At 34.5% G+C, this 15,521-nt stretch overlaps 1 protein-coding gene across 2 annotated transcripts in view; it reads left to right on the top strand.

Moving 5' to 3' along the window:
• Positions 1–15,521, top strand: part of LOC137408366 (transcription initiation protein SPT3 homolog) — a 55,552-nt gene that overhangs the window by 17,765 nt on the left and 22,266 nt on the right. The window contains exon 1 of one of the 2 annotated variants that reach the window (XM_068094867.1): positions 10,176–10,228. The exons of the other annotated variant lie outside the window; for it this stretch is intronic. Coding sequence (XP_067950968.1) covers positions 10,227–10,228 — 2 coding nt within the window. The 5' untranslated portion in view covers positions 10,176–10,226. Of the gene's footprint in view, positions 1–10,175; positions 10,229–15,521 lie in introns of those variants that run through there. 2 annotated transcript variants of the gene reach the window in all.

The following is a 15,521-nucleotide window of genomic DNA, read 5'->3' as shown; positions in this document are numbered from 1 at the left end:
CAACCTTTACGGACAGTCAAAGAGCAAAAACTCTTCCTTTGTCTAAAGGTCTATAATTCAACAGGTTGACGAAACGTTTCGTGGGGCACATATCTAAAAAATTACCGATTCCTTCAAGTTATTGTATGGGCGCTACTTTTCATGAAATTTGAAGAGTTGCTTGCTATGTAATGTTTTAAAAACATTTATTGAAATCCCAATATTTAATAAAGTGAAAATTTCATTTATATAGTGGAATTAGTAGCACCGTTCCACTTGTTTGCTTTTCACCTTCATGTAAAGCCCAAGGAAGGTAACGCGACTACCCGTTAAAGAAGCAGGGAAAATGTGAATTCCTAATCACTATGTATATTAGATATTTTACATGTGTAAAAAGCTAAGCGCGATGCCTTTGTGTGAAAAATACACAAGAATTCAAGTACAAAGGCCTTCTTGGATACATATGAAGAGAAAAGATTTCCAATGGCTCCTTGTCCTCTTTACTCATTTCCCTTATGTACACATTTGATCAACCAGTTTCCTAATTCTTCTTCATACCCTGTATGCAGTCTCTAGGAGCTCTTCCTTTCCTCTGGTCATTTGCATACTTCACTATTTGCATAGCTGCCACTCGGCGTGTGAACTTGGTTCTTTCACAGTTATTTTGTTGAGCAATTCACCTGTTAATACATCAATCATCGTATAATAGCCTCTCAATCTACTTTGATGTCACTATCCCATTTGCTATGTTATGTAACAATTTTGACATACCTGACAGCTGGAAAAATGAAGAGATGTAACATTTGCTTATAAATTACCATCAATTACACTGTAAAACAAATTGCTGTTATACTCGCAGATGCTATGAGAGAGCTGATTTCTAACCCTTGAATTTCCTTCTCTTGCAGAAGTGATATTTCGAAATATCTTTCGTTGCTCGAAAACCATTTGTTGCTTAACCAAAGCTCACATATTTGGTAAGAATGTTTAAACTTTGGCTGATATCTCAGTTCTTAAAAACGAAAATGCATTGGTGCATTATAGTGAAATTAATGTAAACTTTGTCAAATTTAGATAGCTCTTTTTTGTTATCGGACATTTTTTATAATATGTTGTGGACTATTGGAATATTGTTATAGCCAATTTTTTATAATATGTTGTGGACTTACATTATTTACGAGTGAGCCTTGTACAACTTACGATATAATCCTCTGTGTAAACGGGAAATTGTGTATTGAGTCGACCGCTTCTGTGGTAGTTACTAGCTATCTATCTAGCTATTGAAGCTATAAGACCCAATAGATTGTAGTTTTAGCTGTTACACTTTTTTCATTTATTGGTGTTTACTTTTTATGTGCCCCTGCTGTGGCTCCATATTCTATGAAATAGATATGCACCATACCGATTCACTATTACCATTGACTTTTCTCCTGCGACTTCTAATGGCTAACCCCATATGTTAAAAAATCATGCACTACAAATCGCTAGTAGAAAGATATCGAATTTCGTCCTTTGAAAATTTCTCAAGATTTTATCGCAATACTGCAAGTTTCATGCTGCCATTACCTAATGCTTTCGTGATTGTGACATTACGCAATTAGCCTTAATGCTTCGTCTGAATTACCAACTTGAAAGGGATGAGCACATAGTAATCTTTTTTTCACTTTTGTGGTTGGTTATAAGTTGAAAGATTTTGGCAGGTAGCTGATAGCATCATTAATGACATTGAATATAGCCACCTGCTGATATATGCCATTATAGACCAATTATTGGAAGAAAATTGTTGAAAATAAACAGTTTACTGTAGATATCTTGTGTTTGCTTTTTTAAAAGTATTATTTCAATTCAACTTTTGGCATTTTAAAGCGCATCCATATAAACTATAGATATTTAGTTATTTACCCTATATGTAAAAAGGCCAAGTGATTGGCGAGTTGGTATGTGGTAGTCGAGTCCGTTACGCTGGATAAGCTAGCTTGCTGTTTTGGAAACTCGGTTTATTTTTTATCAACATGCCAAATGCAATATATTGCATTTGTTGGGGAACTAATATTGTCTGCTATATTACAAATTGCTGTCATGAGAGCAATTGTGTTTGCCATCTGGTCACCGCCACCTTGCCAACTTTTAGTGATGCCAGTGGCCTTTTATTATTGTATTATTAATTCGATGTCGATGGTATTTTAGTATTGATTAGTTTTTCTTGAAATTTTAGGCTTGCTGCTACAAAGGAATGCCATGAGTTGTTGAACTGCACTCAAAACAAATTATACCATGAATTACATGTAGGTTTGTCAGGGGTTACTCATATCACAGTTTAAAAGATTTTATCAGAAAATATAGATATTTTTCTACCATTTGAGATTTAGTTTGTTTTAGGTGATCTGACTGCCAAAATTTTTCAAACATGAGCACCCGATTCTGTTGAGACTGTATATTTATTACTTATAAACAATATGCATGAATACTGACGTCATTTTTGGAGAAGTATGTGCATGCCTTTTCTTTCTGAGCATTTCAACTGCGATCAAGTTTGTCAATTTTTATCTTGAAACGTCCTGGCACTCAGATCACCTAAAGCAACAAACAAAATCCCAAATGATAGAAAAATATTTATACTTTTTAATAAATTCTTTCAGAATTCGAAGTACGTTACCCTTAGCAATTAGCTAGCAATATAACACTAATCAAAATAGTTTTAGCCACATATGCTTATGTACATGATAGGGGTCTGGTGTGCATGTCCCAACATCTGTAAAAACGTTTTATATGATTGGGAGTTGCTATAAACATTTTAGCCTTTGCTCTTTTTATCCTTGAATGTAACAAGGGAATGTATAGCAAGGCCTCACCAACCCTCACACGAGTTCTCACTCATCGTATACTACTTTAACGCAAATGCTTGCTTTAAAAGACCACAGAAATTACAAACATGATAAATATTACAATATAATACAAACTCAACAGTTTTAACTGTTTACAGTTTCCAAGTTCTCTTTTCCTGTTGTTCTAGCGCTGATTCAGATTGTTGCATTCACTGCTTGGCACATTCAAGGTGTATTTTAAAAGGTAGTATTTTAAAAGCTGGCTTGCAGCTGAACTATCTCGCTTTGCAGATGTGTATTGCGTGAGAAGACATGCAATAAATCAAACATAAAAAATGCACAATTACACTGCATAAGGCGTTAAGGAATGAAGACTATGTGCGGAGTAAGCAATGGGACAGAAGTAGAAACACTCATTGCGAACGTGCTTAGCGTTTGATTTCCTCTCTGCCTGGGACAAGGTGCAAAATGGATAGATTCTGTGGCGTATGAAGTGCCAAGAAGACTGCAGTTAGCAGAATGCCAATTGATACGCCATTAACTCAGCTGACAGGTTGAGCAAGTGTCAACAAGTGCAGTTTTGCAACTTGGCGTTCTTTTGAATATAATAATGAGAATTTTTTTAATACAAGATTACAACTAAAATCGTGACCAAAGGTTAGCGAAGAGATCATTTTTGTACCCAAAGTTCGACCATAGTTTACAATTATAATCGGGAATTCATCAAGATTTAAGAGTTAAATCCGCTTTGTCCCTTTGTACAGAATACACATAGTGTAACAATTAGCAATACCTCACAATGATCATTGTTGGGTTTTTTAAAAAGATGAATGAGTTTCACTCCAACTCTTGAGTCGTTCTCTTCAATTCCATTATGCAATGAGCTACTCAACAAGGTAAAATATTGGAATCTTATTCATTTCCTTAAAAATATATTTTTGCCTTTATTGATAGTATCATCTGAAATGAGCTACCTTTGAGTATTTTTGTAAACTGTATTCCTTGGCTATTGTTCATCAATTCTGCTTTGTCACATATTAAGTAACCAGTCTAGGGTTGTTATGAGTTAACACCCTTTTTTAACCATTCAGCTTGATTGAAATATTTTATGGCATGGTTAACCACTACTTTCTTTGTCTTTGGTTTTGCTAATAATTTGGGGGAAATATGATATTTATATAGAGAGCTAACATCAATGCCAAATCTATAGGTTTTCCTCCCCTTTTCCCCCTGCACTCAGATGAAATGGCTTGCACAGAAGTAGGAAATGATCACAATGCATATCGTACCTTGTGCTTTGCTGCACGAAACTCAAGGGTCATGGCTGGGCCACAACAATGTAGAATCGTAACTGTGTCTGAGCATAACTCCTGGTGCTATATTGTCTTTGCATAAAGTTATAAATGTTTTATGAATATTGTAATTGGGGGTTGTTTTTATTTCACTATAGACTTTGAATCACATTAAACGATTCTACGTTTCCTGGATATTCCTCGTGTTGTTGAAAACAAACTCCAATTGAGGCTGATTTTTGGATTGTCGCCAACTTAACTACTAACCATGTGACAGGTAGAAGCATGTACCTACGTAAAACGCCACAGTTTATCCTTTCACTATCTTGGCTTAGCTTCAAATTTGCTCAATGAAATTACAGAAGGACCTTTGGTGAAGGAAATGCCCACATAGAAGACTTACTTTGGTATAAATTGAATATTAATTATTTTCAATTTTTCCTCGCTATAATGCCCATATGAAATATTTTTGCAGATGCTGGGTAATAATATTTGAGGGTTGGGAATAATTGTATCTCGTTTTCACGTATCTTCGTTTTTACTTCTGTTTCAATTTTCATCTTTTAATAAAGTTGGCTGAGAACAATATAATTTACAAATTTCGTTATTTTTCAGACATAAACGCATCGCAAATCATGCGTGGAGCAGTTTGTTTAATTTTCCACAAGGTTGATAAACACACTAGGTAGTTCAAGTGTCTATTAGAAAGGTGACCATAGAGATAGCCGACTCGCAATCAACAAGGGCATGACAGAGGGCAGTCAGCCAAGTTAAACAGTACAATGAGTCTGAGACAAGTCGTGATATATGACCAGCAGTATAATATTTGGCAACTAGATACATTTATAGACAAAACATGAAACCCACGTTTATGAATGTATAAGACACCGAGTCAAAAAGCCATAGAACAGCCTTTGAATTTGAGTATTTTTATTATAATTGTGACTCCAGTGTGTTTCATTACCATAAAATTCTGTAGGTAAATAGAGTGCATCGATGGAATGGAGATCGACTGCAAATAGAATTATAAATTAAATATATTTCATAGATGACAGGTTTCTGTAAATATTCAAAACTTGGTAGCTTTTAGAGACCAGCCGCATAAACTCAATAAATAAACATTACTTGGCACTGCAGGTGACACCATTTTCGAATAATTTTGGCTATTAATGTTTCCATGGAAACGCAAGCTCATAATGAATTTTGCAGAGAACCTTCATTCATGGATGCTTTGTTACTCTTTGTCCAAAGAATTATGTTCTGTAACATCATAGCTATCTCACTTTAGTATGCTTCTGTAACATCATAGCCATCTCCACTTTAGTATGCTTCGGTAACATCATAGCTATCTCACTTTAGTATGCTTCGGTAACATCATAGCTATCTCCACTTTAGTATGCTTCGGTAACATCATAGCCATCTCACTTTAGTATGCTTCGGTAACATCATAGCTATCTCCACTTTAGTATGCTTCGGTAGCGGCCTTTTGGACAATACAAAATTATTTTCGGTAGTTTTGTCTCAATTCATGTTTTGTACGGAGATTTTTTACACAGCGTGTTCTTCTTATTAGTAAATTGTTCAAAATTATAGTGTTGATTGAAACTTTTTGCCGGTGTCTTATTAGTTAATTGGCCGAGCATGGACACACTTGACCTTTTTAGGATATCCTTAACCCTTTAGGTGCTATTCTCGCACTTTGGCTCAAATACTTAAATGGCGCGAGTGCCAATTTTGCATTTTTCGAATCTGCAATGGCTCAGAATCGATGAAACCTTACGACATGTAAATGAGCATAATATGTTTACAAAATATTAACAAATCTCATATATTTGCAGTAAAAACGTATTTAGATTGCTGTTGAAGCAGCTTTAGACAATTAGGACGAACCTTTATTTAAAGGTTCGTCCTAATTGAAACGGATAACGGCAAAATAGCACCCATTTAATGTTGCAAACGCTTTTTAAAGTTTATCCACGTTTTTAAGTCTTTGTGACAGCCTTCTTTGTCCAAGTTCCACAACAAGATAAACCTTTTTACAACTATGAAATATTACAAAGAAACGCTATTTTGCTTGGTAATTGCTTTCCTTACCAATAGAAAGACGATGCTTTGCAAAAATCAATGATCCGACAACGTTCGCTCTTATAAAAAAGACGTATGTGTCTGTATGATGTTTTATGTCTAACACTGTTACAATATCTTTTAGTTTAATTCGAAACCTTTTTTGTTGAAGCACTAAATGTCTTTAATTTTGAGAAGTTTCTGCTATGAGTAATTATACTTTGAGTGAGACAAATGTATTTGTTAGTTAATTCGGTTTTTCGAGCTTCATTTTCAGTTTGTTTTATATTCCTATTACGCTATATAACTCTGCATTAATTTATTCTAGCTTTTCCAAACTATTTAGTATTATCTTAAAACCTGTAGCAGCAAAATGAAACGGGCTAGCTTTTATGAAATATGAACTGGAGCCCAGACAGTTGTATTTTTATTTCAATAAAAATAATTTTTGTATTCGGCATCATATGGTTTGTTATAAGGTCACCCAGGACCTTACTATCGCTCACATTCTGTTGTTGAAAGAGTTCTAATGATGTATTGTTAATTTGGGCTAGATAGACCAAGTAATAACACAGCAAGAGCCAACACAAAATACCTTGTTTATGAGTGAAAAAAATGTGGCCGCTGTAGCACTTGGTACAACGAATAATGCGGCAGTCAAAGGGTTAAACAAGCATTATCAACAATCCCAGATTTTATATGAAGAATCATGGGAGAATTCTAAGCGAAAATCATCATTCACCTAAGTGACCTTAGCCAATGTTTATACTTTATAGGTCAGATTAGAGTATTGCCATGATGATACAAAGTTAGCCAAACTTTGGAGTTTTCATCTAATTTGCTTATTTTATGGTATAAAATATAAGATTATGTTTGCAAACCATTTCTTTGTTTATTATCTTTTGCTTCGTTTCACTTTGTTTAGTCTCTGCTCCTAATGTATAGCTAGTCTTAGATCATTATTCAATGAAGATCTTAGGGCTATTTTTAGTGTTTTGGCTATAAAGGTCGTTGAATAAGATCAATATACTAAAGAATGACAACAAATACAAAGAAATAATTATTTTAAATGTAAAACTAAAAGAAAGCAAGACAGGGTTTTTAAGAAGTTTTGAACTTTTGAACAAACTTTAAATTTTTGTCTTTTTGTAACTTGTTTATCGTTTTTCTAATTTCTACCATATATAATCTTTCATTCATAATCATTCTTGTCTCTAATTAGTTTAGGATAATTATTCTTGTCTCTCACTGGTCCATGATAATGATTCTTGTCTCTCATTGGTCCATGATAATGATTCTTGTCTCGCATTGGTCACTCCCACTTTCTATTCATTTCTGGAATACTTTGCTAATTTTTAAGCCAATTCTAATAGCGCTTTATTCTCTAATTTGAAAGTATGCACTAAGCCAACAAAATTTTGCAGATGTTTTCTTGTTTGCACACAGTTTTGGTGAAAATTTCTTACATTCAGCAGTTGGGTGTGAGAATTGGAGTGGGGTGTGAAAAAGGGAGTTTGCCTAGCAAGCGAGTGATGGAGCATTTCCTTTCTGATGGGAGGATTAGCTGATCGTTACAGTTAACTTAAAAAAGTCAATACTGTCAGCTTCTCCTCGTCATGGGAACAGTTTAATGTCATGAGAGTGCAAGCTACTCCCGCACTTAATTGAAGCAGTGTCAATTACAATACAGGTCCTCGAGTATCTTGTTTAAAAATTAATTGCATAGCATTCTAAGTGTTACACTCCGCAAGCAACCCTAAAGTGTCACTCTGGCATCAACCATGCCCAGGACTTTCAGAGAGCTTATACAAAAGATGCTCGGGAGATGCTCGGAGATCCCGCTTGGACATTTCTGTTGTTGCTATCGCAGATTTGCAGATTTGCCATGTACCAGGGTTGTTTAAATATTTTAGATACGCTAAAGGCTTGCCAAGATTGATTCCTAGTATAGTTTATTTTTAAAACTTAGATGATCTTACCAAATAAACACACTACTCACAACCAAGTTTAATGTATGACTCACATTTTTCGAATACTCGCTCATGAGAGCTCATCACACAGAAGGACGCTGTATATTTATAGAAATCATGTTTTAGTGATGAGTGTAGCTGTATCATGTGAGTATATTTGTGATATGACATTGCGAGGTTATGGCTCATAAACGCAGTTCAGTAAAACATCAACATGCAAAATATAAGCTAACCTGAAATGATTTGCAAACAATTAAGACTTTTCGAAACGTTCCGGTTTCAAAGTTCTAAGTTAAAATAAAGATAAAACTTTGGTTACAATGACAAAGAGCTAACTCAGTTTGAACAGTGTCTTGTATAACTTGGAGTATCTCCACTACCTCCAATTCTAAACCTTCACCTTCACTTCCCTTGGTGTGACTCCAATGTACAGTAACAATGACTTACCTCTGTTTATTGCTTGTATATATTTCTGTTTATTACATTTGCTTTTAAAATAGATTTACATGGTAGGCCCTATGCATTTATTTTAGTGCTGTCTATTTACCTGAAGCATTTATGGTTGATGTAAGTTTTTGAGTTCCGGAGTAAATTAAACAAAGTGCAACAAGAACATATTCGTACAAGAATATTTGCATTAACATATGATGGTTTTGACATACCAAGTGCACTTTGGAACTGGTTGAGTTCGTATTTAGAGGTTCTACTCTAAATTGTATTTGATTGGGCAGAAAACTCAATTTTCAAAAATATCAAAGTTAAATTTTCGAGCGATGCTGGCCATTGTCGAATTCTAAAAGCATGCTTTATTTTGGTTATACTATGGAGTTGCAAAAGAAATGCAGTAATTCTGAACTATTTGGTGTCCATGGCGCATCTTATTTTAATACAGGCTGAAATATCGACAGATAAATCTTGTTCTCTAACTTTCTATACGGTCTCTTATGCATGACCCTCAACATTGGCCTCACACCCCTTCAAAAGGCCTGCATTATCTTAGAATATTGTCCCACACCTTGGGTGATCTCACTGACCACTGATGCACTTTCAAAATTTCATGCATTCTCTTAGCTAGTCACCATTTTCAAAGGTTTTTTATGGATTTGAAATGATGTTTTTTGTATATTTGTTGCATAAATCATTGAATAATAAGATTGAGCATATATAAGAATAACATAATTAATATATATGCAAATAAGTATATTGCGTATGAGATGTAAAAAGTGTAGTAATTAATTTCGTTGATCCTTTTACAGACTAGTCATAGGTTCTGAATGGGATCTAATTACCTCGGTAGGATTCCCAAAAGGTTTCCTTATTTCTGTTTAAAATCATAAATAACATAAATACAGTAGTGTGTGAAATAAACGACCTATTTTTTGCAAAACTGAAATTCTCATTTACAACATGGTTACTCATTGAAAATTTAGTCAATAGCTATAAATTATACATAAAATGATCTTCATTTTGTCTTTATTTCCAATATGTAAACCAAACAGCTGTAAAACTTATGCTTATTTCAAGTCATATGTATGATTTGAAATAAGCAAATAAAAATGTATGTGGTGTCATCATATCTGTACAGATTGTTATCTTCAACCAGTAAAAACATGAAATGTTCACATTTCAGCCAACATAATCATTCAAAAACATAACAAAAACATAAAACACTAAATTCACCATGAGTTATAATGTTGTAAATGACAATATTAGTTTTCCATTAAAGGGGTTCGGCTTTTTTGTACACTATTGAAGTCTCACAGATACGCTAGTTTGTAGTAATCCGGTCTGTATCCTTTTCATTGATTGACTCAGCACAATGTTGAAACATCACATCCTGGTAGGATGAAAATCTAAAATAACTTCCGCTAAAATCCTTTGAATACATTCTAAGTGGTCATACTTTTACCTATTGCGCGACCGATGTTATGAGCCACTTTCAAATTCACGAGATGGCGCCAATGAGTTCAACCCGAGTGATGGTTAAAAGTGCTGCATACTTTTTAGGGTAGGGTGGTACCTCTCGGAGAGCTGCTGTCAAACAGACAATGGCATGAGAGAGGACTAAAAAGAGGTTATTGAGTGTAGAGACTACGATGTGAGTACCCTGGTTGCGTTTAATTTTGTGATGGTGGCATTATATAAATCATGGCAATTAATTATAGATAGGGGGTGAGGGAGTGCACCTTATTCCATGTCAGCTGGCTCCGAGGCGGCGAAGGGTAATCCTAACAGATAACTTATGTAACCTTCTTCACAGCCTTTTCTTCATCATTTTTTCTTCATTTTTTATGTCTTGGTAAGTTCGCACGAAAAAATTATTTATATAGTGCATCCAGGTGCCTTAATAAAATCGCAATGTACTGATATGATATTACAGTTGATGTGAACTTGTGTTAGTTACTTTTTGTCCGCTTCATATTGTCAATTTTTTGAAATTTCTGCTTTGGTCTTTTCCGTCGTTAGTTTTGTGCTAAAAGTTTCTACATTCGTAAAATAATACCAGTGTTGGTGAGAGTATTGTCATAATTCATTTCGGAAGGAAGTACAAGTACAATTTTAACAAATATTTTATTTACATGATGGCTCTTTTATTCTATCATCAAATTCGTTATATGGATCCCAGAAGGAGCCGCAGATTTAGATGTAACATTTATTCCCTTTCCTCTACATACATATAGGGCCTACTTTTTCTTACATGAGATATTCTTCTCTCTTCTCTCTCCAGTTGCCTAATGGAATGTAGAACAAATGGAATGATAACGATATAACGATAAGATGAGGCTAGAAAGACCATAAAAAGTCTGTCTTGTAGTAATTTTGCTGAGCTATGATGAATACAATGATGGCATATTTTTGGTTTATAAGAACTCTGTATACCTTGACATTCGCTGTCTAATATTGCTGCTTTAAATATCCATTTGAGAGCCATTTGTTAAAACATTATATTCTACTGAAAACAGGATGAAGCGAGACACATACCACTAGGGCGTCCGAAATCGCTGCGCCAAATGTGTTTTTTCCAAATACATATTTTGTGAATTATATAACGAAATATGCTTATTTTGTTGCACATGGTCTCATTTGTCATTGAAGGCATTGATCAGTGAAAATAAGGTCAATATCTATTTATTTATTAAATTCCATTGATCTATCCATCCATTTATTTAACGATATTGTACCAACTTTCAGAATAGACAATTACTTTTCAAATGGAGAATAATTGGGGTTGACTACAACTCTGGTCACTACAGCTAAAGTAACAATTGCCTGTTAAACTCTTATAACGAAGGATTGTTTGTACGCAGTCTATGGGCCTCTTGCTAACAGAAAATTATAATTAAAATGAGTTTTTCAAGGAAAATAAATGCTAAAAATGTTAGAAATGCAAATGGTAGGCCAAGCGGGTAGATGGACTTAGAACCATAACCTATAGAAAAACCTTTTTGTCAGTTCCGTTTAACTCTCGGCTATTACAGGAGTGTAAACGTTTAATCTTTGCAGTCAGTAATTTAGGACTTGGAGGTTCAAATCCCACTTCTGGCATGACATTTTCAACTTTTTCTCAACTCAATTACAGAAATTGCCATATTGACCAATGATGGTCTCCAGCTAGCCAACTTACTACCTTCTGTTTCGTGTAATTATGTGGCCTGCCAGGTTACTGTGAGATGATGTTTCTTGGGGATGCTCTTCTTGTAATGACAACAGGAAAAATCAATTAACTTTTTTGCCTTTTTTTAAATTTCGAAATTAAATGTCAGCTTTTATAGCGGCTTAATTTTAAAGAAGAAATATATCTGTATATATTTGACTGTATTTGGCTGCTCATTTTGGATATAAATATAGGAGGCAACTCTGAAAGGTAGCTTCTTGAGCTGCGGAGTGCAGTTAAGCAACCGTGTGGTTTTATATTATACATTGCGCATGAGCAATTCAGAGAATGTATGCTTGTCAGTTTGATATAAAGAGAAAGAGCTAGCAGTGCAAGTTCCGAATGCGTGGGAAAGTGGTTGATGAGTGGTCAAAACTTGGCAATGTCCATCTTCTCCTAGATCAGTCCTTTGTGGCATACTATGCTACGAGTTGGATTTGGAAAGTGATTTTTATATTTAAAGATGAGCCTGCACAAAATTCTAGTTGGTTTTATCAGAAAATATCAGTATTTTCCTATCATTTGCGTTTTTTTATGCTTGTGGTGACTTGACTGCCAGAATGTTTTAAGATTAAAATCGACAAAGCGGTTAAAACGATCGGGTCAAGTGAAATTGCGATTATGACATCTTTTGTTGCAAAGAGAATGACAGAATATAGACGCGTAATGCTTCAATTTGAACGCAGTAGCTGATATCAACTATAGCAATGAAAACAACTAGTGATGTAATTTCGAGCGTATTTCTCGTTTGAGCGTTTTAACCGTCATCAAGTTTTGTTGATTTTATTTTTGAAACAATCTGGTAGTCAGATCACCTCAAATGTCAAAAACAATCGCAAATGGTCGACAAATACTGATACTTTATGGTAAAATATACAAAAAGTTTGTACAAGTTTATCTTTAATAGTGTGCAATGATAGAGTAAATTCTTATTATGTATACGCCTTCAGCAACGCACAACACGTTACATTACAGCTTCAATTTCAAATGACGCTATTCACAAATGCATGACTGATGGATGAGTAACACTGTTTACCATTTAGCATTCTACCATTTTGAAATACTTTATATTGTCGTGTGTAGGTGGAATCTTACATCATGAGATCATAAGAAACTGAACAGAATGTATAACATCTGTTACGAGGCCTGCTCAGGGCTGCTCCAATCAGCGGCTCACTAATCAGGAAATCTTTTGAGACGCGCAAGCTACTAATAAATTATAAGCGAGCTTTCATTATTTTTACTATTTAGATTTTACTGTTTACTAATTTGGCTAACCTTTGATTTGCTTCTGTGGCAGCAGTATTTGTCACCATATCAGCGTTTTTGCCTGGCCAATGTAATTTTTTACATTATTATTGAAACGGGCTTTTAGCCTTGTTGGACGCACTGAACCCACCAGTTTCATACGCACTTTTACTAAACTCTTCTTTATATAAAAATCCAATAAGATTTTCACATTCAATACATCGGTATATGTTTTACTGGTGCACAAAATGAACTGCATTAACATCACTGTGTTCAAAAAACAAAATCAATACAATGTATAAACTCACAACAAATTGCATATATTTTCATAAAGACATGACCTTTTTAATAGGCTGCCATAATGCATATGGTAAACTCTATTACCCGAAAAGACTGCATCAACTCTGCAAGATTTGTTTATGCGTTATTAATTTATTTGAGGAGTTGCCTTCTATCTATTATTAGTCTAAACCAACATTGATATACAAGCTAGGAGTCCTTAAATTTGCGCATTTGTGTGAATGACCTGAGTGACCATAACTTATTGTGTGTATTATGCTCCGACAAATACCTAGGTAGTAGTTACCCAAACTGCAGCATCCTGAACATGCAAATCGTCTTTCCTACTTTTACTCTTAGCTCATTTACAATTTGCTCTGAAAAATTCTTGCTGTCTGAATCATATTATAGTGTAACATTAACTCTGTAAGTGATTCACCCATTGTATTCAATCAAATTTTGTAGCGGTGTAGCCGTATTTACCGTTGCTACATGAATTCCACATGAGCAAACAAGTTTCTCTGGTACGTTCCTAATGAGTCATTTCGTATGAAAAAAGTGGTATGTGTGGTTGTTTTTCATTTATGCATCCATCTTTGGAAGGCCGCTTCCCATTTTCATGCGTAATCGAAAGAGCAGGTTTCTTACAAGCAAATAAATAGCAAGAAATAGTGACATTGCGTTTTATGATAGAGAAGGCAAATAGGCATATCAACTTATAGCTTTAAATACAAATTTAAAAGCAAAATAGCCCATATTGGAGCTCGGTTAAAACGTCACTGATGCTAAATTTTAAAGTATTTTATCAGAAAGTTTGATATTTTATCACAATATTTTGAAACATGTAGGCCTAATTGTTATAGGTGATCTGACTGCCACAATGTTTTAGGATTAAAATTGACAAAACTTGATCGCGGTTAAACTCTCAAAAGAGGTTTTGCTCAGACTTCCCTATACATGATGTCAGCAGTTGTATATATTGTTTATAAGTCATAAACATATGGTCTCATCAGCATAGGGTATTCATAAGTTTACACAGCATTTAGAGAAAAAATTGGGACACATTCTAACCAACCTAATTTTAAATCATTTGAGATGTTTATAGCAATGTATCTGAGGCTATATTTGAAGTTTTGTTGCTACAATCATTAGCAAAATACAAAATAAAATATAAGTCAATAGAGGCGTGTAGCCCTGCAACTTAACGCAAAAGCTGATGTCATAATGAGGGGGACAAACAGAAAGTACTTCTATTGCCATAATTTTTGGAGAAGTCTTCTTTTGAGCATCTTAACCGAGATAAAGTTTGTCAATTTTAATCTTGAAACATCCCGGCAATCAGATTATCTAAAACAACAAAATCTAAATGATAGACAAACGTCTATACCTTTTAAAAAATATGGTAAAATTTAACGTGTGTGACCACTGTCCCGTTAACACTGGTACCAGTAAATTTTAGTTCCCTGGGTTGACTTCTCTTCACATGACTCATGGATTTTTACTTATTAGTATGCGAAAAGTGATAGCTTTTCATTTGAATCGAAGAAATAGTAAGATAATTCCTTGACACCATATTAGGCAGAAATGCTGCCAATCGTGGTCAATTTCATTTCGATGAATGTGTGTATTAGAATTACTGGACAGTTGTGAGTGCCATATTGCTGTGATTGGTTCGCAGGTTTTAAAATCATAACCGAAACTCACTTACCAGCGCATCCACATTACAACAAACTGAGCTATTCCGAAATAACTGAGCAAACAAACAAACAATTCCGAAATAATATAACACAATTTAAAATAAAAATTGTTTGACCAATATAATTGTTAGAAGCAGATACTGATAAAAAATGCAATTTTATCAAAGGTGTTATAATGTAGGTTTCATTGCGTATTAATAACAAAATATTTTGCATTTTCGGGCTACAATTTGTTTTGCAGTGTTCATCACTCATCGACGCTCTGCATTTTCTTCTAATGAACCCCAGCACTCAGTCTCCAACCAGTGATGTGATCGTGTCAAATGTCTCATGACAAAACAAGTCATTGTTTTTTCAAGATAAACCTGGGATGAGTCACCCTTATGCTAAAATACAATTTATATCGCTTCCAGTTTTGTCACTCAAAGCTGACACTCTGAACGTCTGAAGCCTCTTTTCCTATTTGCTCATGTTTCCTATTTCCTCTCCTTGCTGTCCTTCACCCGTTGACT

Source organism: Watersipora subatra, chromosome 11, assembly GCF_963576615.1.
Source record: "Watersipora subatra chromosome 11, tzWatSuba1.1, whole genome shotgun sequence".
Taxonomy (NCBI): Eukaryota; Metazoa; Bryozoa; class Gymnolaemata; order Cheilostomatida; family Watersiporidae; genus Watersipora; species Watersipora subatra.
The sequence above is the reverse complement of the archived record's forward strand: the minus strand, read 5'-3'. Positions and strand labels throughout refer to the sequence as shown.